Source organism: Hylobates moloch, unplaced genomic scaffold (genome assembly GCF_009828535.3).
Source record: "Hylobates moloch isolate HMO894 unplaced genomic scaffold, HMol_V3 SCAFFOLD_17, whole genome shotgun sequence".
Taxonomy (NCBI): Eukaryota; Metazoa; Chordata; class Mammalia; order Primates; family Hylobatidae; genus Hylobates; species Hylobates moloch.
Genome location: NW_026652292.1, coordinates 79,925,450 through 79,952,059, shown reverse-complemented (window position 1 = coordinate 79,952,059; position 26,610 = coordinate 79,925,450). Strand labels below are relative to the sequence as shown.

Genomic DNA, 26,610 nt, shown 5'->3' with positions numbered 1-26,610 from the left:
GCGTAGCCCCGGTGCCCGCTCACGCCTCTCCCTCCACACCTCCCTGCAAGCTGAGGGAGCCGGCTCTGGCCTTGGCCAGCCCAGAAAGGGGCCCCCACAGTGCAGTGGTGGGCTGAAGGGCTCCTCAAGTGCCGCCGAAGTGGGAGCCCAGGAAGAGGAGGCGCCCAGAGCGAGCAAGGGCTGTGAGGACTGCCAGCAAGCTCTCACCTCTCACTGTGGCGAGCAATATCCGCAATTCCCAGGAATTCATCTGATTGATAGCGCCCAAAGCCCCGCATCTATCACCTTGTAATAGTCTTAAAGCCCCTGCACCTGGAACTGTTTACTTTCTTGTAACCATTTGTCCTTTTAACTTTTTTGCCCATTTCTGTAAAATTGTTTTAACTAGACTCCCCTCCCCTTTCTAAACTAAAGTATAAAAGAAAATCTAGCCCCTTCTTCGGAGCCGAGAGAACTTTAAGAGTTAGCCGTCTCTTGGCCGCCGGCTAAATAAACAGACTCTTAATTCCTCTCAAAGTGTGGCGTTTTCTCTAACTCGCTCAGGTACAACACTGTCTCTGTAAATTTCATAAGCATAAGAGGTGTGTGTGTCTTAGTTTGGATCTCCCCAAGCAGACCTTGAGACGAGGATTTGGGTGCAGGTAATTGAATATGGAGCTGATCTCGGAGTGCACGAGTGAGGAAGTGGAAAGTGTGAGACAAAGAAAAACAAGGAAAGGGTGGGTGATTGAGCTGGTTGCTGCTCTGGTCAATGACGGCCCACTTCCACTAGGGGCTCTCTGAGAAACTCCCTAGAACCATGGTTCTCAAACTTTAGCAAGCTCTTGGGCATGCCGGGTCTTGCTATGTTGTCCAGGCTGGTCTCAAACTCCTGGCCTCAAGCGATCCTCCTGCCTCGGCCTCCGAAAGCGCTGGGATTACAGGCATGAGCCACCACGTAGAGCCTGTTGATTAATTTGAAAATGCCCAGCCCCAGACTGGGGGTCCTGGTCCAGTAGCCTTGGAGTGGGCCCCAGGAAGGGCCGCGGTGTGAACTGCATCTCAGAGCTACGGCGCTCCGAGGGCAGCGACTCGCCAGAGTCTTTCAACCAGGCCTCGCCTAAAGGCGGAGAAGCCAAGAGTGCCCGGGAGCGCCTGGCGAAGCTTCCTAGCTCCCAGCCTTGCACGGGTAGCAGCGGCGTCCGCGTTTCCCGGGCGACAAGGGTGGCGCGGCTCGATGATGTCAGGGCGCCCGCGGCTCCGGCCCCGCCCATGGGACGGACGGAGGCCGAGAGGCGTTGCGGGAGAGCAGTGGGGCCAGGCAGGAGACAGCTGCGCTGTGCGGGCAGCTAGTCCTAGTCCTCCGAGTTGGTCGCGGGCCGACAGGCATCCCCTGAGCGCCTGCTGCGTGAGTTGGACGGTGCAGAGCAGCGGGGACTGGCGAGCCCGAAGGTGGAGGCTGCGTTAGCCCCAGGGGCGCGGACGCGGCGGGGCGGAGCGGGGGCACAGCACGTGCCAGGCCGGGGGGTGTGGGGGCTGTGCGGATTCGCGGGCGGGGGGGCCAGGGTTACCCAGAGCAGGGGGCCGGGAGGGCCGGTGGCCCACGTACTGGGCGTTCGGAGGACTTTGCACATTGAACTGGGCAGCTGTTCACGAAAGGGAAGTGATCCACATCGCAGAGAAGACTGGAGGCGGCTGTTGCCAGAATAGTGATCTTGAAGCCCCACTTCCATGCCAGAAACTGCTCCAAGCCTCTCATGGGAATGACAGCAGCCTAGACGGTAGACCCTGGGCACTAGGCAGGCGTCACCGTATTTGGATGACGGTATCCCCAGACGGTAGACCCTGGGCACTAGGCAGGCGTCACCGTATTTGGATGACAGTATCCCCAGACAGTAGACCCTGGGCACTAGGCAGGCATCACCGTATTTGGAATGCAGTAGCCTAGACAGTAGACCCTGGGCACTAGGCAGGCGTCACTGTATTTGGATGACAGTAGCCCCAGACAGTAGACCCTGGGCACTAGCCAGGTGTCACCATATTTGGAATGCAGCAGCCCAGACAGTAGACCTTGTCTAGACACTGGGCACTAGCAAGGCATTGTTACTTGCTGGTCTTTGCTGCCAGAGCTCCCAGGGTGGTGGCGAGTCGCTCCCAAGATGGCAGCAACCCTCTTGCTCTCTGACCTGGGGTTCTTGGCCTCGTGGATTCCAAGGAATGGAACCTTGGGCCATGCAGTTAGTGTTACAGCTCTGTTAGAAGCTGTGGGTCACGGAAGAGAACTGTGGAACCCAGCGACTAGCGTTCACCTTGATTAGGATGAACCCAGGCACTTAGCTGCGCAGGAACAATGGCGAGCCTCTAGCCTGGGAGTGGCAACGGGTGCCTCACTGGATCAGAAGTGCAGCGGACACCTTGCTGGATCTGGAGGGGTGGAAGTCAGCGGGGAGTCTACAACAGTGGCGATCAGCAGTGGTGGATGGCAAGCGAAAGCTCAGCTTAAGCCGGAACAAACATGGACCAGAAGAGTGTGCAGTTGCGAGATTTAATATAGTGAAAACAGAGCTCCCCTACAACGGGAGGGGACCCAAAGAGGGTTGCCCGATTAGGCTTGAATGCCTGGGTTTATATCCTGATCATTGTCCCTCCCCCCTGTGCTCTCAGGCGACAGATGATCTGATTATTTATTTACCACCTGTTTTTAGCCTCATTGGTACTTTAGTGAGCTCTCTTTACTACCTGATTGGTCTGGTGTGAGCTGAGTTACAAGCCCAATGTTTAAAGGTGGGTGTGGTCACCTTCCCCAGCTAGGCTTAGGAATTCTTAGTCAGCCTAGGAAGTCCCGCTAGTCCTGTCTCTTAGTCCCCCCTCTCAACAGGAAAACCCAAGTGCTGTTGGGGAGGTTGGCCGACGACCGCTCTAACTGCTTCCTGCTGAATTGGGGCATAGTAGGGGTCATGCAGTTGAGATTTCCTCGGGAGGGGTGCCTTTGATGTCATCAACATCAGAGCATGGGCTAGCAGACCAGTCCAGGGGTCCATGGTAGATCCTAGTCATGGACTGCATCTGGGGCTCCATTTGAAGAACATTTGTAGTTTTACAGCTTTGATTCTGGAAGAGACAAACTTAAGAAGGAGGTTAAAGATACAGGGATTGAAATGTATGGCCCGAAGTGCAGGGGCATATGGGTGTGGACGGTGAAAGTGGGGTTTCCTTTAGAAAAACTCTTATACGATGGGGCATCAATATTTCCGGGAAGCCGCATTCTCCATAGAAGCTCTTGGTAAGGGGAGCTACTGGTAGTATAGTGGCATGGAGGGGGTGTGGTGATAGTGAAAGGGGGGTAAGACAACAGTAAAGAGAAAAATATGACGGGGGGCCATGGAGATCTACGATTCCCGTTACTTTCCTCACGGTTGTTACTTGAAGAGCAGGTGCAGATCCTCTAGAGGTTCACAGGAATAGCTAGTGTTGTCTCCTGGATTTTTGGGTTCCTTTGGCGGTATCCAGGGTTTGATGTGTCCAAGACTCCACTCCAGACACTTTAACTGCAGTCAGGGTAGATAAAATGACTGGGTAGGGCCCTTCCCAGGATGTATCTAGGGGTGGGGACTTAGAGGGAAGGGATTTGACTAATACCATGTTACCAGGGTGGAATTCCTTTCCCTCCTCTCGGGTACAGGTTTGCTGTAATGTTTTAAGAACTTGTTGATATTTGGCTAAGAAGGCGATGTTTGCAACTAAGTTGGCTGTCTCTCGGTCAAGCACAAGGTCATTGGTTAGGAAGTGCTGTCCATACAGCATTTCGAATGGGCTAAGTCCTGCTTTTTGGGGGGAGTTTCGGATGCTTAATAAGGCTGTAGGCAGCAGAGCAGGCCGTGCGAGGTGGGTTTCCTGGGTTAGCTTTTTTAGATGTTGTTTGAGTGTTTCGTTCATTTTCTCCATCTTCCCTGAGGACTGTGGCCTCCAGGCGCAGTGTAAGTGATATTGTATGCCTAACATCTGCCATACTCCCTGGGTTACTGCAGCCTTGGAAGCGGGGCCATTGTCACTCTGTAAGTCTCGGGGAAGTCCGAATCTGGGAATCATTTCATGAATTAGTGGCTTTATTACCTCTTTGGCCTTTTCTGTCCTACAAGGGAAGGCCTCCTCCCAATCAGTGAAAGTATCTACCCAGACTAGTAGATACTGAAATCCCTGAGATTTGGGCATGTGGGTAAAATCTAGTTGCCAGTCTTATCCTGAGTAATGGCCTGTTCCTTGTTCTCCTGAAGGAGCTTGGCAATAAGGCAGGGAATTATTTCTTTGCCACACTTCATAGGCCCTGACTATCTGCTTGATAGTTTTGAAAAGGCCTGGTCAGTTAATAGTGATTTGGCCATCTGATAGGTGCTATCAATGCCTAAGTGAAAGGTCTGGTGAAGGGTTTTAAGTAATTTCAATTGGTTAGCTGCAGGCAAAAGTATTTTTCCTTCTTTGGTGGCTAGCCATCCTGAGAGGAGGAAACTATGTCACATGAGGTTCCCCATTCTATTTCTTCTGAGTACTAGGGCTTGGTTTCCTAGAGGGGATTACCCTATACTAGGGGTCCTTCTATAAGCATTTCTAATGGAGGGTCCCACCTTGCGGCTCTTTTGGCTTCAGTATATGTTTCGTGGTTCCCTTCTATTTCCCGTTCCTTTCCTTTCTGATGACCCTGGCAGTGTAAGACTGCCACCTCTTTAGGTTTCTTCTGTACAGCCAATAATAATCTCCTAATGGCTTCCTGATGTTGGATAGGTGTTCCCTCTGAAGTTAGGAATTCCCTCTCTCCATATTGCCGCATGGGCATGGAAGACTAGGTAAGCATACTTAGAGTCTGTATATATATTTACCCTTTTTCCTTCTCCTAATTCTGTTGCCCAAGTGAGGGCTATTAGTTCTGCCAGCTGAGTGCTAGTTCCTGGAGTGAGGGGATTACTTTCAAGTATTCCATTATCACTGACCACTGCATACCCCGCTTTTCGAAGTCCTTTTTCTACAAAGGAACTTCCGTCAGTATACAAGTCGAGGTCGGGGTCAGTCAAGGGAACCTCTAGAAGGTCCCCTTGAGCAGCGTAGGTTTGAGCAATCACCTGTTGACAGTTATGTTCCATCTTTTCTTCATTGTCTGGAAGAAATGTGGCTGGGTTAAGAGTTGCACGAGTGTGCAGTCGCAGCACTGGCCTTTCAAGTAATAGAGCCTGATATTTAAGCAAATGGTTGTCCGACAGCCGTAAGTCTCCTTTAGCAGTGAGTATGCCGTCCACATCATGAGACGTCCACACAGTAAGATCTCTTCCCTGTGTCATTTTAACTGCTTCAGATACTAAGACTGCTACTGCTGCCACTACCCGTAAACAATGAGGCCAACCCTTCGTCACTACATCAGTTTCCTTACTCAGGTATGCCACGGGTTGCAACCTGATCCCTCGGACCTGTGTCAGGGCTCCTAGAGCTATTCCTGTTTTTTTCTGTGACATATAAGGAAAAGTCTTGCCCCTTTGACAAGCTTAACACTGGGGCTTGGGTTAGGGCCTGGAAAGCCACTTCTGCTTCAGGTGTCCATTCTACTAAATGGATATTGGCTTTCTGAGTTTCCTTAATTAGTGTGTATAACGGCCTGGCTATTTCAATGTACCTGGAAATCCATATTCGGCAGAAGCCTGTTATGCCAAGGAACCCTCTTAATTGCTTCAGGGTTTTGGGATGAGGATAAGCTGGTATAGGCTGGATGCGTTCCTCACTGAGGACCGTGGTGCCTTTGGATAATTTTAGCCCTATGTATTTAACCTGCTATAAGCAGAGCTGAGCCTTTGGTCTGGAAACCTGTAGCCACAGGTGGCGACAAAGTTTAAGAGCACTTGGGTGCCTTGATGGCACAAGGCTTCTGAATGGGCGGCTAAAAGTAAATCATCTGCATACCGAAGGACAAGAGTGCCCAAGTATGAGAACTGGCTCAAGTCTTGGGCTAATGCCTGGCCAAATAGATGGGGGCTGTCCATGAACCCTTGGGGTAAAACAGTCCAGGTGTGTTGAGACATTAGATTCAAAGGATCTTCAAAGGCAAACAAGAATTGAGAGTCAGGATGTATAGGGATGCAGTAAAAGGCATCCTTAAGGTCCGGGACTGTAAACCACTCTGCTTCCTCTGGTATTTGAGAAAGCAGAGTATAAGGGTTAGGTACAGCTGGGTATAGAGGGACAACAGGCTCATTGATAATCCTGAGATCTTGCACCAACCTCCACTGTCCGTTGGGTTTCTGTACTCCTAAAATTGGAGGATTGCAGGGGCTATTGCATGGTGTTACTAGGCCTTGGGCTTTTAGGTCCTTAGCAATCTTTTGGAGTCCTTGTTGGGCCTTGGGTCTAAGAGGGTACTGCCTTTGGTAGGGAAAGGAGGCAGAATCCTTTAGTTTAACTTGAACGGAATGGGCATTCTTCGCTCATCCATATTTTCCTTCTGTTGCCCAGACTTCAGGATTAATTCCTTCCTCAAGTAGGGGACAACAAACTGTGTTCCTTCTCCTATGTTCAGGTGTTTAATGGCCCCTGCTTTTGCTAGAATGTGTCTCCCTAACAAGGGTGTGGGGGTTTCAGGCATAATTAGAAAGGCATGTGAGAAGAGTGAAGTTCCCCAGTCACAACTTAGTGGCTAGGAGAAGTATCTAGTGACTGTTTGTCCTAGGACCCCTTGGGTAGTGACAGATCTGGAGGACAGTTGTCCAGGACCGGAGAGTAGGACTGAGAAGGCTGTGCCAGTGTTCAGGAGACAGTTAACCTCCTGGCCTTCAATGATCAAGCATACCATGCCCGGCTAATTTTTGTATTTTCAGTAGAGATGGGGTTTCACCGTGTTGGCCAGGCTGGTCTCAAACTACTGACCTCAGGTGATCCGCCCATCTCGGCCTCCCAAAGTGTTGGGATTACAGGTGTGAGCATGCCTGGCCTTTCCTGTATTTTTTGGCCATTTGTCTGTCTTTGGAGAAATGTCTATTTGAACCCTTTGCCCATTTTTTAATTGGTTATTTGTCTTTTTATTGAGTCTTAAGATTCTTTTTTTTTTTTTTTTGATTGGAGTCTCACTCTGGCACCCAGGCTGGAATGCAGTGGTGCAATCTTGGTTCACTGCAACTTCTGTCTCCCAGGTTCAAGCGATTCTCCTGCCTCAGCCTCCCGAGTAGCTGGGATTACAGCCATGTGCCACCATGCCTGGCACATATAATCTTTTTTATATGTTGCTGGATTCAGTTTACAAAATTTCATTCAGGATTTTTGCATCTGTATCACAAGAGATGTTTATCTCTAGTTTTCTTGTGATGTCTTTGTCTGGTTTTGGTGTCAAAGTAATACTGGCCTCATAGAATGAGTTTGGAAGTATTATCTTCTCTTCTGTGTTTGGGAAGAACTTGAATAATTGATCATCTTCTTTAAATGTTTGGCAGAATTCACAATTGAACCCCTGGTTTTTCTTCCTGGACAGTTTATTGATCGCTAATTCAATCTCTTCAGTCATTATAGATCTGTTCAGATTTTCAGTTTTTCATAAGGCAGTTTTGTTAGCTATGTCTTCCTAGGAATATGACCACTTCATGTCATTTGTTGGCATACTGTGGTTCACAATATTCCCTTACAATCCTTTTTATTTCTTTAGGGACAGTGGTGATGTCCCGTTTTTGATTCCTGATGAGGAATTTGTGTTTTCTCCTTTTTATTTGGCCAGTCTAGCTGAAAGTTTGCCAATTGTGTCAGTCTTTGCAAGGAACCAACTTGATCGTTTATTGATTTTTCTCTATTTTTCTGTTCTCTATTCCATTCACAGTTGCTCTGTCTTTTATTATTTTCTTCCTTCTGTTTTAAGAAGGAAGGAAATAATTGAAGTTTACTTTGTCTTTCTTTTCCAGTGTCTTAAGGTGGTACTTGAAAGGCATGACTCTGTGGTTAGACATTGCTGGGCTTGAAGCCCTTCTCCCCACTTCTCAGCGGAGGGGGTTTGGGAAACACAGCCTCTCTGAGCTTCCATTTCTCCGTCTTTTTGGGGTGGGGGGCAGTAGTACATGGCTCACAGCTGTTGGGAGGGCGAAATAAGATAAGACTATAGAAGGCAGGATTCCTGCTGCAGACTTGGGTTCACCAGCCATTCCCCTCAATGCCTTCATTAGCCAAGCTACTTGGAAGAGGACCCAGTCTCTCCAGAAAATTCCAGAATGGTTATTTGGTCAAGAGAGCTGAGTTTTGGGAGGCCTGCTGTGTTAGCGGGAAGCCAGGTGTCTATATGTCGAGGAGAAGCCAGTGCAGAAGCCTGTGAACAGAGGTTCTGTGCTGGAGGCCCTGTGTCCAGGTGGACCGGCGGTGGTGGGGACGTGAGGTACCGTTGTGTGTGGCCAGAGTGGACCGGCTGGCACTGGCTGGATTCCAGAGGGAATGTTTCCTGACCCTGGATTTAGTGAGCCTTGGGGATGGGTCTGGATGTCTAGGGTGCTCCCAAGAGGGCAGAGTGCTCTCAGGCAAGTCTGTGCGACAGAAAACCAGACCTCCGACGAACCCTCTGCACTGTGTGCCTGCTGACCCCCAGGCTGTGCCTGGCTCTCTTCTGTGTCCTTGGCATCTGTGTTCAGGTGTGGACGAGGGAATTCTTCTCACCTTTTCTTTTGGGAGAATGATGCTAGCCATTCACAGAGTGATTCTCTTTTGCCATCCTTTTGGATTTTGAGTTTGCTTTTCTCTGATTTGTAAGGTGTTGCGGGCTCTCCTGTTGGTGGGGGTGGTTTGAACCCATAGATGGGAGAGCATGGATTCAGGTTGCATGTTTTGTGCAGGCTCTCATCACATGATGGCGTCCACTGTGGAAGGAGGCGACACAGCTCTGCTCCCAGAATTCCCCAGGGGGCCCCTCGACACCTACCGAGCAAGAGCGTCCTTCAGCTGGAAGGAGCTGGCGCTGTTCACGGAAGGGGAGGACATGCTCCGCTTTAAGGTGAGGTGTGCGCTTGCGCGCAGCTTCTTTCTTCCCAGTGGGGTCTTAGTTCGTTAGCACAATGGGATTTCTGGCTCTTACAGCTGCTCCTCTGCCGGGCGAGGCTCATCCCAGGCAGTGAGGCCTCTCTCCTCTCTGCACCCCAGGACAGGCCTCAGGGAATTGATGAGGAGTCTGGAAATGAACACGGATTGTTGATGTTTCTTAAGCCTCCAGCCCTCTAGTCCGTAGGGAATGATAGTCATATCTCTGTCTGGGTGTCTCTGGGTCAGACTGTGTCCCATGAAGCCTGTGGCCTGGAGGTAAACTATATAAGGGCACATGGAGAGTCCATCTTTTACTCCAAATAAGCCTTCCCCATCTCCTGCGTTTCCAGAAAACCATCTTCTCAGCTCTCGAGAACGACCCTCTTTTTGCCCATTCCCCTGGAGCCGATCTGTCCTTGGAGAAGTATCGCGAGCTGAACTTCCTTCGATGCAAGCGGATCTTCGAGTATGACTTCCTCAGTGTTGAAGACATGTTCAAGAGCCCTCTGAAGGCCCCCGCCTTGATTCAGTGCCTGGGGATGTATGACTCTTCTCTGGCTGCCAAGTACCTCCTCCACAGCTTGGTGAGCATACGGCCTAGGGGGGAGGGAGACGGCTTTCACCCTGCACTGAGCCTTGAGGCATGCCTGTCGCAGGGCCAACCAGGAGGCAGAGAAACTCCAGTTTTTCCAGCTATATATTTGCAAATTTTAAAAATTATCCTTTTAATGTTTTAAAACAAATTTCAGTCCCCCTTTTCGTTCTTTTATTTTCAAGCCCATCCACCATCATGTATTTGCAAATTTACACACATAAGCCCTTGAATAAAATACAATGTGGTGAAGCTTCAAGTCCCATCAGAAGAGGAGCTGTTGGGACTTTTTTTTTTTTTTTTACCTCATACAAAAAAAGAGACAAATGATTAAAAAACAACAACAACAACAACAAAAAGTAGGCCAAAGGGAGAAACCTGTGTTTTTCCTTCCTTTGTAACACATCAGCAGAGCTGAGCTTGGGCAAAATGGCTTTGCCCTTAGCCTTGCCTGCACTGTTTGATGGGCTGGTGGGCTCTGCTCTCCGTACAGCTCTCCCTGCTGTCCTCAGACCCCCAGGACTCCTTGCAGGCGTCTTAAGTCCCAGGTGATTTCTGTGTGCCTCATACAAGCTGTTCGGCACAGAGATGTAGGTCTTACCACCCACATGAACTCAGGGACCCGGGGCACCTGTGTGTCGGGAGACCCTGGCCTGGGGCATCCGGGCTGCTGGCTAACCTCTCAGCGCTTGTTCTCCACCTTGGGGAAAGTGCAGTGTGGCGGTGAAGCAGCGTGGGCGTGGTGTTAGAGTGCCGTTGTGTGTCGTGATGTTCCGGAGGAGCAGTACTCTTCTTACCTGCCCCCTGTTGATAGGACGATGTTATACTTTCAGGTTTTTGGATCAGCAGTTTATAGTTCTGGTTCTGAAAGACATCTCACATATATTCAAAAGATCTTCAGGATGGAGGTAAGTTCTGGTTCATGGTGAATTGTGAGCCTGGTTCTCTTGCTTGGTCTCTCTAGAGATTTGTGAAAAGAGAAGATTATAGAAGGGGGTGCCCAGGGGGCTTATGCTCTTCTTGTTTCCTAGTGTTCTCAGGCTTCTCACCAAATAGCTAGCACTGTTCTTTAGCAAACACAGGCACATTGACTTCCTAGCACCAGGTGAATTGTCGCCGAGGCCTTCCACTGTCTTTTCCTGATGAGCAGTTCCTGCCACCTTACTGACTTGGAGCAGCTGCGGTCAGCTTGGTTTAGGCTGCTGTGGTTGCCAGCTGAGTGTGGCAGCATGACTCAGTCAAGTCACTAGTTGGGTAGATGGAAATGTGGGGCTTTGATATGTGGTTTCATCTTTAAAGGAAAGATGTCAGCGAGGTCCTTCTGGGAATGTGCACAAAGAAGTTTTCTTGCTTTCCATCATTTTCTGCTTTGACGTTTAGATTTTTGGATGTTTTGCTCTGACCGAATTAAGCCACGGCAGTAATACCAAGGCCATTCGCACGACTGCCCACTACGATCCTGCCACTGAGGTAGGTATTACCTTCCCCTGGGTCCCTGGGTTTGGAGCATATGAGACGTCATGAGTGCAAATGCCGTAGCCAAGAATAAGGAAAAACCTTAAAGCAAGAGGCCTGTCCACATACACATGTGTAGAAATACCCACTGAGATTCATCACACTGAAAAGTGGGGCTCAGGAGATCAGGCATTGGAGGACAAAGCCTGTGCCCACCGTGAACTTTATGGGAAATTGATCGTGGTTTGGATTTGTGTGTAATTTGAGTGCAGTGAAGAAGCCCTCATTCTGTAAAATTTATTGCCTTGTTTACCTGGCTGCCTATTCGTAGTGGATTCATAAACCGTTCACATGGCCCATGGTTTCTACAGTGGGCCCCATGGAGACAACATGCTCCCTGCCCTCTGCCCTTCGTGGCTGTCCCTCTGCGAAGAGCCTGCCTTATCCATTTCCGCCACCGCAGTCTGACTCCTTGGGCCCTTACCATCCTCTTGACCTCTCTGGTACCTGCACTGTGGCTGCTGCCTGGGAGTTTCCAGAGTGGTGCAGTGAGACAGGCCACAGATGGATGCCCTGGGGCTCTCAGTGCTGTGGAGGGGTGCAAGGGTGGAGGGAGATGGGCCACAGATGGATGCCCTGGGGCTGTCAGTGCTGTGGAGGGGCGCAGGGCAGGGAGGGAGGATGGGGAAGGTCCCCACCTGCCCTGCTCTGTTCCCTGGCCCTGCCTCCCTGCCGCCATGTCACTCTCCTTGGCCTCCACTTGTCCCTGAGGCCTAGGTCTCCCTGCCAGTCTTTCCTCACCCACCTTCCACCCTCCCCTGTTGGCAGTGGTCAGGAAGGACTGTTGTGTGGCAGGAAGTGAAGCTCTGCACCTGCGGATGTGCTCAACGGTCATCCATCCATTCATCCTCTCATCCATCCATTCATTCTTTCATCCATCCATTCATTCTTCCATCCATCCATTCATTCTTTCATCCATCCATTCATTCTTCCATCCATCCATTCATTCTCTCATCCATCCATTCATTCTTGCATCCATCCATTCATTCTCTCATCCATCCATTCATTCTTCCATCCATCCATTCATTCTTTCATCCATCCAATCATTCCACAGCCTGGGCTGTGTGGACTGTGCCTGGGATACTGCATGGAAGAGCTCAGGCATGAACTCAAGCGGACCCCCGGCCCAGCAGGGATAAGAGGTGGTCCTCGCACAGGGTGCCCCCACTGTGGGGCCTTGGGTGTGGGGCCAAGGCTCCTGCTCAGAGTGGGGCTGGGAGAAAGTAGGGCATGAGGCTTTCTTGGGAATTTTCTTTTAAGCCATAAGATATCTTTATCTGAACTCAGGTCTTTCTGGCCCCATGGCTGCTTCTCCTCCTGCTGTCCTCTTTGCCTGTGGCCTGCAGTGCCAGGAGGTGGGGCCCTTTCTGACAGGCAGATGGATGACAGCACCCCGGGGTGGGGCATCAGAGGGCCACTTCCCATTTCCACCTCCTTCTTTTTGGCATTTGATCCCTAAGCGGAGGTCAGAGTGTGGCATCAGATCCGTAGAGTTGGGGTGCCTGGGATCCAGGCTGGGCTGCTGGCTGAGCATTTATTTGGACAGCAGGCATTGCTGGGTACCTGCTGTGTATGAGGCACAGCTTTCCAAGACTGGGCAGAAAGCAGCGTGCTGAAGAGTGAATGGGGAGGGCCTGGCTGAGACTGGGAGCCCTCCTTACCCTGGCAGGCGAAGAGCTGGTGGTCCCCTGAGAGAAGAGAACAGAAGGCATGGCTGGCAGCCACCCCACCTCCTACTTCTCCTCAGTGAAACTTCAGGATCTATAGGATGATTGTTCACTACTCTCAGTTTACAAAATCCCACTGTCTAGACAGGAGGAAGCCCTCCCCGGCACATTATTTTGTAGCTTCCGCCCCTGCAGGGGCTGGAACCAAAACCAAAACTTACCCCCGACAGCCCTTAGCAGTGACTGGCAAGCTCCGTGTGGAGGATCAGTGTCTCCCGAGGCGGCCCAGGGCAGCTCTGTGGGCCACCTGCGGGCTGTCTGCCTGAAGGCACTCATCTTTGTCCCCTTGTGGATCCCGGCCACGTTATGCAGCGCTGCTGGTCTGCATCCTCCCTCCCAGCCTTACTCTCAGGGCTCCCAGCAGAGGCCCCTGGGGCAGGCCCAGCCCCAGCAGCCCAGCTCTTGCCTGTTCCCACGTGCTCTTCGCTCCTGACTCATGCAGCACCCTCAGTGTTCCTGGGGGATCTGTCCACACCCCTTCTAGCCAAACACCGAACGCTGTGATGCCACAGCCCATCTGCTAGTTCACGCATGCGTTCATTCCTTCCTTCTGATGTTCTGAGCGGCTGCCTTGTGCTTGGGGCATTTGGGATATAACTGTCAATCATGGATCTGTGGATGGGAGAGACAGCAAGAGGGCAGTGGTGTGTTGTGAATTAGAGGTCCTAAAGGACTGAGTGGACTGCACGGCATTCCCACAGCCCTGCCCACAGTGCACAGACAGCTCCGCCCACAGTGTATCCCACAGCCCCACCCATAGCGTATCCACAGTGTTACCACCTAAGGGGCGTGGTCAGGGACTGAAGACTGTATGATAATGAAAGCTCCCCGGAAGCCTTTGCCCGCCTGCGGAGTATTTTGCATCTGAAGGTTCTTTAAGTCAAAAGGCCCAAGAATAGGCTCTGTTTAAAAAATAGGCCTGCCTGTGCCATACAAGAACTAAAATGTGCGATTAGTTTCGACTCTTGCCTCAGAGATTTTGAACGTAGAAAATGGAATCTGTCTAAAAGGAAAACACCAATTCTGCATGTGCTTCAGTTGCTAATTATAACTAACCTTTTTCCCTTGTGCAGGAATTCATCATACATTCCCCTGATTTCGAAGCTGCCAAGTTTTGGGTTGGCAACATGGGCAAGACAGCCACTCACGCGGTGGTGTTTGCTAAGCTACACGTGCCGGGGGACCAGTGCCATGGGCTGCATCCCTTTATCGTGCAGGTAGGACACTGGGGTGGCCCTCAGTGGGGGCAGTGTTTACCCAGGAAGCACTGGGAATGTCTGGAGTCATTTTTGTCATAGCTAAGGTGGGGGATGCTTCTGGCATCTGGTGAGTGGACCAGGGACACTGCCCAGCACCCTACAGTGCATCCCATAGCCCCGCCCACAGTGCAGACAGCCCCGCCCACAGTGCACAGACGGCCCCGCCCACAGTGCATTCCACAGCCCCGCCCACAGTGTATCCTACAGGCCCACCCGCAGTGCACAGACAGCTCCGCCCACAGTGCACACACAGCCCCACCCGCAGCGCACAGACAGCTCTGCCCACAGTGCACACACAGCCCCTCCCACAGTGCACAGACAGTCCCACCCACAGTACAGATAGCTCTGCCCACGGTGCACAGACAGGCCTGCCCAAAGTGTATCACGCAGTCCCGCCCACAGTGTATCCTACAGGCCCACCCGCAGTGCACATACAGCTCCACCCACAGTGCAGACAGTCCTGCCCACAGTGTACAGACAGCCCCGCCCACAGTGCAGACAGCCCCGCCTATGGTATATCCCACAGCCCCTCCCAGGGTGCATAGGCAGCCCCACCCACGGTATCTCCTGCAGCCCCACCCACGGCGCGACAGCCCTGCCGGCAGTGCACAGACAGCCCCGCCCTTGCCTTAGAAAGAACCATCCAGCCCAGTGTCCCCCAGTGACACAGCTGAGAGGGCCTGGCCAAGCCTCCTGGCCACAGGAGCTGCAGGCCTCTGAGACCATCTGGTTGATTTGATGCACAAAGTTTTTCAGTTTTGATGAAGTCCAGTTTTATGTGTGTTTTTTTCTTTTGTTGCTCATGTTCTTATTTTTCAGTTGACCTGACGTTTGAGCTGTTGCAGACGAGAGAGATTTTTTTCATTGTAAGGATACAGGACAAAACCAAAGTGTTTTTCCTACTGTCATGCAGCCAACACAACGCTTCTGACATTAGATGTGTGTGGGTTTCTCCCCACCAGCACGCAGCTCTGCAGCAGAGAGCAGCTGGGCGTCCTCTAATTTAACTGCATACTGATGCTGTTCACCTGGGGTGAGCCTCAGACCCCGCCCCACAGTGAGGACTCAGTCCCACAAGAAGCTCCCCAACCCTTTGGATGCCGATGGCAAGTCCAGGTTGTGGCCTGTGCCTCTGATCAATCCCCTAATTGCACCTTGGTCTTCATCCTGAAGCTATCTAGGGGTCTGCGGCCATCTCATGAGTACACAAAAGACTGTCACCACTGCAGAGAGTCAAGGGTTTTAGGAGTCGTGTGCTGGGAAGCAGGGACAAGGCCAAATATGTATTTATCACAGCATCATAGTTACCTGAGGCCAGTGTACCTTGTTTCTGTGATTACAGATTTCTACCTGGAGTGGACTTCTTGCGGGAGTTGCCTGGACTAGAATTCAGCAGCTTTCGGCATGTCTGATTTTGGGGCCATAGAGCTGCAGTGTTTTAGACTTGTTTATGTTGTGCTAAAAACACTCCGCAGGATTGTGTGGCTCCTCTCGCCTCTGCACCAAGTGCTCAGGGCACCCGAGTCCACCTCCCAGAACCACGGCCTCCTGCCTGATAAGGAGGGATGAAACAGTGGTCTTGGGGTTATTTGGACGGATTGTGATCTGTGCCCCAGACCTGAGCTGCGGGGCGGAGGGGCGGGCATCTTTTGCAGGTTTCTTTCTTTTTTCTTTCTTTTTTTTTTTTTTTTTTTTTTTGTGAGACAGTGTCTGAATCTTTACTGGGCCTTGCTGAAAGATTTTAGAAAAGGAGAGGATGTTTACATTTGGGTTTTAGCCCTTTTTGAGTGTTTCTTTATTTTAAAGTTCAGTGAAGTTAGATGGTGAATTCACAGACATACACAGAAGCTAGCCAGCAGGTCATGCACATAGCTAAATTCCCCGTAGCACCACCTCCATGTTTCTCTAAAGCAGCTTTTCCAGTTTGGCACTGTTGACAGTTTGGGCTGGGTAGTGCTCACTGGGGCGCCTTGGATGCCCAGGGCTGGGCTGAGCACTTCTGGCTTCTGGCCATTCTGTGCCATAGCTTCCTGCAGTTAAGACAACCAGAATCTCTCCAGATACCACCCGTGTCCCCTGGCGGGGAAGGGGAAGGTGGCGCGTCCCATGGTTGGGAATCCCTGCTGTGACAGTGCCCAAGGATGAAGCTCCACGTCCTTCCCTCGAGTTCCCACAGTGTGCAGCCATCAGCTGGCTGGACCTGTATCTTGGGGAGTGGTGATTGACCAAATATTCATAGCCGTTTCTCCCACTGCACCTATTTGCACAGCCATTTTGTCACTTTACTAAAATCTAGCAGGAAGTCCTGTGTCTAAAACGTGAATATGAAATTCCCGACGTCCTCCCGGCAGCACCGGGCCCCATGTTAGTCTCTCATGGCTGCCACAGCAAAGCACTACAAAGCAGGGCGCTCAAAACAGCGTAATGTACTCTCCCAACTCTGGAGGCCAGGGTCTGAAATCGAGGAATCTTTAGGGCGGCATTCCCTCTAAAGGCTCCAGGGGAGGATCCTTCCTATCTCTTCCAGCTCCTGGTGGCCCCAAGCCTGTGGCCCCATGTGGGTGGCAAGCCACCCAGGTGCCGAGGCAAGAGACCGAGGACACGAGCTGTTCTAGTATAACAAAATATAAAATAAGAATGGTTATACCAGATACAGGTCTTAAATATGATTATATATGAATATCAATAATCATTAGTTGGTAGCAATTACTCTTTATTCCAATATTATAATAATACTCACTCTATAATCATAACCTAGGAAAAACCAGGCCATACAGAGATAGGAGCTGAGGGGACATAGTGAGGAGTGACCAGAAGACAAGAATGCAAGCCTTCTGTTATGCCCAGACAGGGCCACCAGAGGGCTGCTTTGTCTAGTGGTGATGCCAGCGTCTGGGAAGATGCCCATTGCCAAACGGACCGTGGTCTAGCGGTAGCGTAAGTGTCAAGGAAAAACACCCAGCAGACCGGGAAAGGGAGTCTCCCTTTCCCCGGGGGAGTTTAGAGAAGACTCTGCTCCTCCACCTCTTGTGGAGGGCCTGACATTAGTCAGGCTCACCTGCAGTTATCTGGAGGCCTAACCGTCTCCCTGTGATGCTGTGCTTCAGTGGTCACGCTCCTAGTCCACTTTCATGTTCCATCCTGTACACCTGGCTCTGCCTTCTAGATAGCAGTAGCAAATTAGTGAAAGTACTAAAAGTCTCTAATAAGCAGAAATAATGGCGTAAGCTGTCTTTCTCTCTGTCTCCTCTCTCTGCCTCGGCTGCCAGGCAGGGAAGGGCCCCCTGTCCAGTGGACACGTGACCCATGTGGCCTTACCTATCACTGGAGATGGCGCACTCTCCTTATCCTGCCCCTTTGTCTTGTATCCAATAAGTATCAGTGCAGCCTGGCATTCGGGGCCACTACCGGTCTCCGCATCTTGGTGGTAGTGGTCCCCGGGGCCCAGCCGTCTTTTCTTTTATCTCTTTGTCTTGTGTCTTTATTTCTATGCTCTCTTGTCTCTGCACACGGGGAAAAACCCACCAACCCTGTGGGGCTGGTCCCTACAGCTCCAGCGCTGTACTCTGTGCCTCCGTCTCCACGTGGCCCCCTCTTCCCCACGCCCACTCCTCTTCTGACTCTCATAGGACACTTCCCGTGGGATTTAGGGCCCACCTGGGTGATTTGGGATGAACTCATCTTGATGCTGTTAAATTCATTATATCTGCAGGACCCTATTTCCAAATAAGCTCCCATTCCCAGGTCCTGGGGTTAGGACTTGGATGTATCATTTCTGGAGGATGGTTTAACCCACAGCCGCCCAGCGTTGAGCCCATGGCTCACCCTGTGGGTTTCTGAACACATTTGTTTTGATTTTTGTGCGATTGTAACAGTTGCTGTTTGCTGCTTTCTGTGGCTTTGTATAGATCCGGGACCCGAAGACCCTTCTTCCCATGCCTGGAGTGATGGTTGGTGACATAGGGAAAAAACTCGGGCAGAACGGTCTGGATAACGGGTGAGTGATGGAGGCTGCTGAGCGCTGAGCTTCCTGCCAAGGCCGAGGCTGCGTTGTCGCTCGTGTCTGAGATCTCACCGGCCCCATGGATGCCATGCCCTGCCCTCTTAGACTCACATGCGGTGGGGACCTACGCCTCGCCCCTGGGCGTGCACTGGCCACGTCCTGCTTGAACTCCACTTTGGGAGGCCAGTTTGATCAGAGACCTCAGCAAACCAGCTTCACCTTGGCAGGTGGCTCCCCACTCTCACATCAGACGCAGGCCTCTGTGTACAGCTGGTGGGGCCCCTGCCTGGGAGGCTGCCTCCTCTGTGTGAGGTCCTCCTCAGCATCCTCAGCCTCCCCCGGCTCGGCCTCTGCACACATCCGTGCTGATCTCGAGGGACCCATATCTGCAGTTTCTATCTCCAGAGTGGGCTTGCTCCCTTCCGGGTAATCTCAGTGTCACAGCACTTAGAAAGAGAATTCCGCTGGTTTATTTGTTTAATCAACCCACAGATATCTATTTAGCAGCACAGATGTGACACCGGGTTGATGTGGCCAAGGCCGGGCTGAAGGTTTGGATGGGGCGTGCAGAGGGGAGGGGCCTAGAAAGACTAATGAATGCTTGATGGCCACATGGAGGCCTGGGTGGCCGGGGAGAAGTGGCCAGTGATTTTGGAATGTGCAGTGTTTCAGGTGGAGGGAGCAGTGGGAAGTGTCAGGCCCAGGCCTGTGCTGGGATGCAGGTGGGGTAGGGAGGCCAGGCCACAAGGGTCTTGAGGGTCTTTGAGGGATTGGATTTTGGAGCTGCAGGTCGTTAGCAGCATGACCTTTGCAATGAGACAGGTGTGCAGCCAGCCCTTTGTGTCATCTTGACTAGCTTTCTTGGCATTTCCTCATCCGTAAAGTAGGTGACAACGGAGGTCCCTGTGCCAGGGCCCTGCCAGGCCCACCCGAGCAGGCCAGGCTTGAACTTCCTGGCCACTGGCCCGGTTGGTGCCTCCCTCACTGCGAATGCTGGACTCCACACGCTGTCTTCTTGAGAGCCTGATCCAGCAGGGTGTAGACCCCTCTGTGCCCACGAGATGTTTTATAACTTGGGGGTAGTGGGACAAGGTATGACCAAGCCTGAGCCTGGTGGCCTGAAAGATGTCTCAGGAGTGTTTCTAGATACACGTGTTTCATACAGTATTTCATAGCCAGGCTGGTGGAGAGGAGAGGAGGCTGCCTTGCAGGAGTTAGGAATAACTGGTTATCGTGACCAGGTTGTCTCCAGAGGGAGAAGATGGGCCAGTGGGTGTCTGAGCGCCCAGCGATGGAGAAACCTCCTTCTGCCTGTCTATTCTAAGAAGTCAGGGTGATGGGCAGGGAGTGTCTTTAATCTCTGCTTGGCCCTTTAAAACAGGCAGGGCCCCAGATTGTACTAAAGAGGAAAATCTTGATTGATTTTTATACAGTGTCAACTTGAGAAGAAAGTAAAAGGACATTGTTAAAAAGCAAATTCTTGTGATTTCAGGCAAAAAAAAAAAAAAAATGCAAAACAAGACACATATGCACAGCCCTTCTAACTCCTGTCCTGCAGAGTTCTGGGTTCTCACTGGCTTGTACTAAAATAATACAAGGAACCTGCTAGTTAATGTTGGAGTTGGCAGGGAGGAGAGCGCCATCTTGACCTGCGGCTGTCAATTCTCTTGAGTGACTCTTTCACAGGGTGCCTGAGAGGCGCTTGGCAGGGACGGTGCCCGTGTGGTGGGTATGGAGGGTCGCTGTTCAGGCCCTTCGCCCTCAGGGCAGCGGGAAGCCCCCAGCCATCTGGAGGACGTAACGCGGCTTGGTCTGTTTGAGAAGGATGGCTCTGGCCTCAGGGTGAGAAGCTCTGAAGCGCTGTGCAGGAAATGGGGTGTGGGAGGCGCTGTGTTGTTCTGGAGAATCTGCATCCTTTCATTAGACCCGGCTCATCCCGTTTAGGGCTCTGCAGCCACAGGCACTGTTACCCATCTACTGAAGTGTCCTATGTGTGCACGTAAGGCCCGACAGGCATCTCCGCCCAGGCGTATGGCGGTGGTGAGTTGTCACATCCAGTGGGTGGCCTCGGGTGTGAGCAAGCCTCTCCTTCACTGCTCATTCGGTTTCGTGAATGAGAGGCTTTGACGTTATTTTTGGGGCATTGCAGAGAAACTTCCCCACTAATAAACGTATTTCTAGAGATTGAATCCACACCTCTTACTGGGATAATATTCAAAGGAGCATTAGATCAAACCATTAATGATTAATACATCACACTGATATGGTAAAGGCTCCTGTAAGACTCAGAAATACAGTCTCCTATAGGATCGCCATGGACACAGTAACCACAGCCCTTTGACGCCGCTTCAGAGCTGCTCCACCAAGCCAGGTCCCCGTGCCCCCAGAGCCTTTCCACCGTGTCTTTCTGCAGGGTGACAGGGATGCAGTGGGATTCATCCATCTTTGATCCCTGAGCCTTTGAAGGCCTCGGTTGGGCTGGGATGGGGGCCAGCAGGGGTGATGCAGGCGGCCTGCTCTCCGCCCCTTTCCAGAAATGCACCTTTCCCGTCCGGGGCTGGCGGGTCTGGGCAGCGCGCCCAGCAGGGGGCGCAGTGATACCAGTGTTCCCTCCAGGTTTCCCGGCTGGTTTCTGCCCGGATGTCTGTCTTTTCCAAGATCAGCGTTAATTTAGTGATTTTTGTTACCAATGTTGAAATCATTTATCTTGAAAAAAGTGGTTACAATTTGTAGGTTAGATTTTGTCACTTTACAAGAACTCCTGAGTATGTGGGATGACTGCCTACGAATCTGAGGTAAACGTAAATTGTGTGGATTAATTTTAGCCAAATAGCTCTAAAAGCAAAATCATAAAGATCTTTTCAAGTGACAGTTTCAGCCAGACTCTTAAGGTGGGCTGCACCTTAAGGGTCTTTCTCCATGCGTTTGCCCTGAGCTGAGGCGGTGGCTGGGAGATGCCTGCCAAACTCAACGGCCTGCTCTGGCAGGCTGGGCTGGGCTGGGCTGGGCTTGGGGGGCCTTTCCAGGCCCCAAGGGAGGAAGGAAGCTGCTGTAATAAGAAGCAGGATGCCCAGGGCACGGGGTGTGTGCTGAGGTCTGGGCGCTCCTGGGATTGGAGTGTGGGTTTCTGTGCCACACTCAGGCCTCCCGTGCCACATGCATGTCCAGTGACACACACACCTGTGACACACGCACACGTCGCCCGCTGGAGACGCTGGATCTGGCTTGCATTTGAGTTGGCCGCATCTGACCACCACTGGAATAGCTTTTGTGGAACAGAAGGGATCCCATGAGAATTCGTGGAAGTTTGCTTTCCTTTGAAACTCACGGGAATGTTTCTGCAAGTATAAATATATTCTGTGTGGTGAGAATGGGCGAAGAATTTCCACTCCGTAAAAAGGGCGCTGACTGTGACCCGATCTTACTGGAAAAGGCATTCCTTGGCTTTCAAGTAACAGGCTGGGGCATACCGGGGCCGTTGGCACCGAGGCAAGGTTTTTCTCACGAGGTGGGGTGTTCTGAGTGTGCGGCTGTGGCATGGGGGAAGCTGCCACCAAACTGGGCAGCTGGGCCTAGGGCTTTGGAGGAGCTGCCCCCCCCCCCCCCCACTGCCCTTCACTTCCTGCAGGTGGGCAGGGGCCTGGCAAAGCAGCCGAGAGCTCTTCCCTCGCCAGGTCACCTGGGTCTCCCTAAGGAGCTCCAGCCCCATCCCCACCCGGCCCCAGGGCCTTGCTCCTCCTGGGAGTGTGGAAACTGTCGCTGTCTTTCCCTCAGGCTGTCCCGGGAGTCAGGATCATGGCCTGGCCCTTGTGCCTCAGAGGATGTCATCTGACCCCACCTGACTTGTTCATACCATGCCACTTACGTGCCCGTCCCTTAAGTCTGGCAGGCCCCATGCACGGTGGCCCCCTCATGGAGGGGGGTGAGCCCTGGGAGACTGCTGAGAGGCAGCTAGCTTACCCAGGAACCAGGAACGGTGGTGGTCGAGGGAGCCCACCCTGGGGTCCACCTCATACCCTTCCCAGGGTGGGGCATAGAATTTCCAGGTGGGCCGAGGGCTGCCTGGTGTCAACAGTGACTGCATGGAGGGCGCGAGGCCAGGAGAGAACCTGGCAGACAGGGCACCACAGGCAGGTGGGACCATCTCATGGCAAGGCGGCGATGCTGTTAGAGGGGCAGATGGGGCACTACAGGCAGGTGGGACCATCTCATGGCAAGGCAGCGATGCTGTTAGAGGGGCAGATGGGGCACCACAGGCAGGTGGGACCACCTCATGGCAAGGCGGCGATGCCGTTAGAGGGGTGGATGGAGGTCAGCTTGGGGGGATCCTCCACATTGGCCTCCGCCATTCTGAAGGCCTTTGGGAAAGGGCCCTGCTCCCACAGGGAGGACGGGCTGAAGAGGCGGAGTTAGGGAAGAGCCAATAGGGTTGCTGCAGGAAGTCAGCCCAGGAGAGCTGAGTAGGGATGGAGGTGCTGGGTCCTAGGTGGGGATGGAAAGGAGAAAGTGAATCGGGCCAGCACAGCAGAGCTGGCAGCCCAGGACCGGGTGACGATGGGGTGTGGGGACATCCAGAGCAGGACTCAAGGAAGAGCCCACGCAGGAAACAGGTGCCTCCGGTTCCCTTCCAGCATGTGACATTGTTCTTTATAGATGATGTTTTCTGTGGTTTAGTAAAAGACTATTCTGTAGGCAGGGGTCCCCAACCCTGTGGTACTAGTCTGTGGCCTGTTAGGAACTAGGCCACCCAGCAGGAGGTGAGCATCTGGTGAGCCAGCAAAGCTTCCTCTGTGTATTTATAGCCACTCCCCATTGCTCACATGACTGCCTGAGCTCCGCCTCCTGTCAGATCGGTGGTGGCATTAGATTCTTACAGGAGTGTGAATCCTACTGTGAACTGCGCATGTGAGGGATTTAGGGTGAGCACTCCTTATGAGAATCTAATGCCCGATGATCTGTCACTGTCTCCCATCACCCCCAGATGGGACCATCTAGTTGCAGGAAAACAAGCTCAGGCTCCCACTGATTCTGCATTATGGCGAATTGTATAATTATTTCATTATGTGTTACCATGTAATAATAATAAAGTGCACAATAAATATAATGTGCTTGAATCATCCGAAACCACTCCCACCTCCCCCTCATTCATGGAAAAATTGTCTTCCATAAAACCAGTCTCTGGTGCCAAAAAGGCTGGGGACTGCTGCCCTAAGGCATTGCAAGTGATCTTAGGAATCAGACAAGTTGCTGTAGGAACTATTGATGTTTTGAAGTTTGTTTTGGGGGGTTTTTGCACAGTTTATGTAATATTCTTAACCTAGCATAGCCTTATTCCCTAGACTGTTGTGAAATAGGTTTTCCTGACCAGACAACCATAACAGGTATCTTTGGTTATTAATACATCATGATCCATAACAGTGTGTGTGTAATCCTATGCTCAGCTGTTCAAAAGAAGTGAATTTGCTTGCCGAGGGGGCACCGATGCCATCACACCGGTTATTTTGTTTGACTTAAGAGTTTTAAACCTCAGTTTGCCGATATTATCACATTGTGGGTTCTGGTTTGAGATTGAAGTATGAGAATCAGAGATTCCAAACTTTGGAAACACAGTTCCCATCTTTTCTGTTGAATATCTGGAGTTCTGTACCTGGAGTACAACTTACCATATACACAATGCTTTTATTATTATTATTATTATTATTATTGAGATGGAGTCTTGTTCCATCACCAAGGCTGGAGTGCAGTGGCGTGATCTTGGCTCACTGCAACCTCCGCCGCCCGGGTTCAAACAATTCTCCTGTCTCAGCCTCCTGAGTAGCTGGGACTATAGGCACATGCCACCACTCCTGGCTAATTTTTTTTTGCATTTTTAGTAGAGACCGGGTTTCACCATATTGGTCAGGCTGGTTTCGAACTCCTGACCTGAGGTGATCCACCCGCCTCGGCCTCCCAAAGTGCTGGGATTACAGGCGTAAGCCACCACACCCGGCCTATTTTTTAACCTACATTTTTTTTTTTTTTTTTTTTTAGAAACAGGGTCTCACTGTGTTGCGCAGGCTGGTCTCGAACTCCTGGGCTCAAGCAATCCTTCTGCCTCAGTCTTCCAAAGAGTTGGGATTCTGGGCGTGAGCTACTGTTCCTGACTAGACTACTTTTTTGAATAGAAAGTTGGTTGAATGTTCCTGTCTACGTTTAACAGAAGCCCTGCTGCTTCCCCACAGTTTCGCCATGTTCCACAAGGTCAGAGTTCCTCGCCAGAGCCTCCTGAACCGGATGGGAGACGTCACCCCCGAGGGCACCTACGTCAGCCCCTTTAAGGTAGAGGCATGGGGGGCCGTTTGTGTGCCGTGCTTCCCAGGTGCCTTCCTCTGCAGGGCCTGGCTCCGTGCTCCTCCCTGCACCTGGTAAGGAGACCCCTCCACGTGAGCCAGGCATCACTGGGGCATACTTCTCCTGGTTCGGGTTCTGGTGCTCCCGCTAGAAGGGGACTCTTGGGGGCAGCCACAGCACCAGGTGCTGGTGTCCAGGGGGTGAGTCCGGGCCTGACAACGCCCACTCCCCATCGGGGGCTGCGGTTAGAGGACTGCCCGCTTCCAGTGATGCTTCCCTGAGGATTCGAAGGAGACAGGTCGCCTGGCGAACTGTCTACAAAGGGGGACGACAAACAGAGTTCCCCAGTGTCCAGAACTCATGCCTGGCTTAAGTTCATGGAGAGCAGAAGAGAGACCATGGTCCCGGAGAGCGATGGCCCAGGTCGTAGCTGATGGCCCTCAGGAATCATGAGCTCACAGCAGGTGGGCCACCCCGAGCACGCACCCTTGGAATAACAGTCCCCAGCAGCATGCAGTATCTGACATGCAGGAAGCACGGATGGAAAAGGAGCATGATGGGGATGCCCAGAGACACACAGGGTGCACAGAGTGGGAACAGCAACACGAGACCAGGAGCCACTCACAAACGGAGATGTTAATCCAACATCAATTAAAAATAAATGATTGGAAGAACAACACACCAGATGAGATAGTTATTATCTCAGGGGGATGAATTAGGGATTGGAAGCTTGTCCTCTAGAAGGCAGAAGGAGAGGATTAAGGAAAATGAAGGCTGGGTGCAGTGGCTCACGCCCGTAACCCTAGCATGTGGGAGACCAAGGTGGGCAGATCGCTTGAGCCCAGGAGTTCCAGACCCACCTGGGCAATATGGCAAAACCCCGTCTCTACTAAAAATGCAAAAATTAGCCGGGCATGGTAGCGCATGCCTGTAGTCCGCTACTTGAGAGGCTGATGTGGTAGGATCGCTGGAGCCCAGGAGGTCAGGCTGCAGTGAGCTATGATTGCACCACTGCACTCCAGCGTGGGCAACAGAGCGAGACCCTGTCTCAAAAAGGAAAGAAAGAAATGAAGTTTAGAGAAATAAAGGAGAGAAATGTCTCTAAATGAGAGGGGAAGAAGGCTTTTGGTTGAAGGGACTCTTGGAGGACCAAAGAGGAAAAGTAAGGAAGCACCTATGCACGTATCCAGGCACACGGTAGAGAAATTGAGGAATTTCTAAGAGAAAATTCTAGAATCTTCCAGATCTGACTCCAGTGGAATAAAAAACACCTGAACTTCAGATTTCTTAAACATGACAGTGAATGCATGAAGACAGTGGAATCATATTTTATACTCTTAAAGGAAAATCACTTTAAATATATATTTATATATATTTTTTGAGACGGAGTGTTGCTCTGTCACCCAGGCTGCAGTGCAGCAGCACGATCTCAGCTCACTGCACCCTCTCCTCTGCCTCCTGGGTTCAAGCGATTCTCCTGTGTCAGCCTCCTGAGTAGCTGGGACTACAGGCACCCACCGCCACGCCTGACTAATTTGCGTATTTTTAGTAGAGACGGGGTTTCACCATGTTGGCCAGGCTGGTCTTGAACTCCTGACCTCAGGTGATCTGCCCACCTCAGCCTCCCAAAGCATTGGGATTACAGGCATGAGCCACCACACCCGGCTTAAATATGTTTTTAAACACAACGAGACTGTGATTCCTATGTGAGAGTGTGATTAATATGCTCAGACACACAATTACCATGCTGCCTTGAAAGAAGGACCTAGATGGTCAGAGGAGCAGCCCGATAGGGGCAGCAAGGGGCAGGGCAGGAGGGACGGTCAGATCACAAGGCAACGGCTGTAGATTAGATGTGCCCACAGCAGCCTGGACAGGCCTTAGCAACAGCCTCTGCTGACGCCGGTGATGTGTGCGAGGAGATAGTGGACGGAAGATTCCAGCTAGACGCACGTAAAGGAACTGCCTGTTCACAGGCACACAAGGAACAAGAGGTGTCCGTGAAACCCCCTGGAATGGCTGCCTGTAAGGGACTCCGCCCCTGCCCTCTGGCAGTACAGGTCACTTCTGATTCTTGCCAAGGTTAAAGGTGGGCCTTGGAATCTCCAGGCAGACGGTTTGCAAGTTCCCAAAGCGGGAGCACCTTTACCCACCGCTATCGTACCATTCCCTCTGCTAGGACTG

At 51.7% G+C, this 26,610-nt stretch overlaps 1 protein-coding gene across 4 annotated transcripts in view; it reads left to right on the top strand.

Annotated features, from left to right (window-relative positions):
• Nucleotides 1-1,288: 1,288 nt before the first annotated feature.
• The window catches only part of ACOX3 (acyl-CoA oxidase 3, pristanoyl), a 53,566-nt gene continuing 28,244 nt past the window's right edge, over nt 1,289-26,610 (top strand). For 2 of the 4 annotated variants that reach the window (XM_032135476.2, XM_058430197.1), the window contains exons 1-8: nt 1,289-1,431; nt 8,817-8,974; nt 9,351-9,584; nt 10,426-10,500; nt 10,973-11,062; nt 13,908-14,051; nt 18,002-18,090; nt 24,318-24,414. In XM_032135476.2, coding sequence (XP_031991367.1) covers nt 8,828-8,974; nt 9,351-9,584; nt 10,426-10,500; nt 10,973-11,062; nt 13,908-14,051; nt 18,002-18,090; nt 24,318-24,414 — 876 coding nt within the window. In that variant the 5' untranslated portion in view covers nt 1,289-1,431; nt 8,817-8,827. Of the gene's footprint in view, nt 1,432-1,673; nt 1,761-8,816; nt 8,975-9,350; nt 9,585-10,425; nt 10,501-10,972; nt 11,063-13,907; nt 14,052-18,001; nt 18,091-24,317; nt 24,415-26,610 lie in introns of those variants that run through there. The other 2 variants (XM_032135475.2, XM_058430196.1) reach the window with 2 other exon arrangements.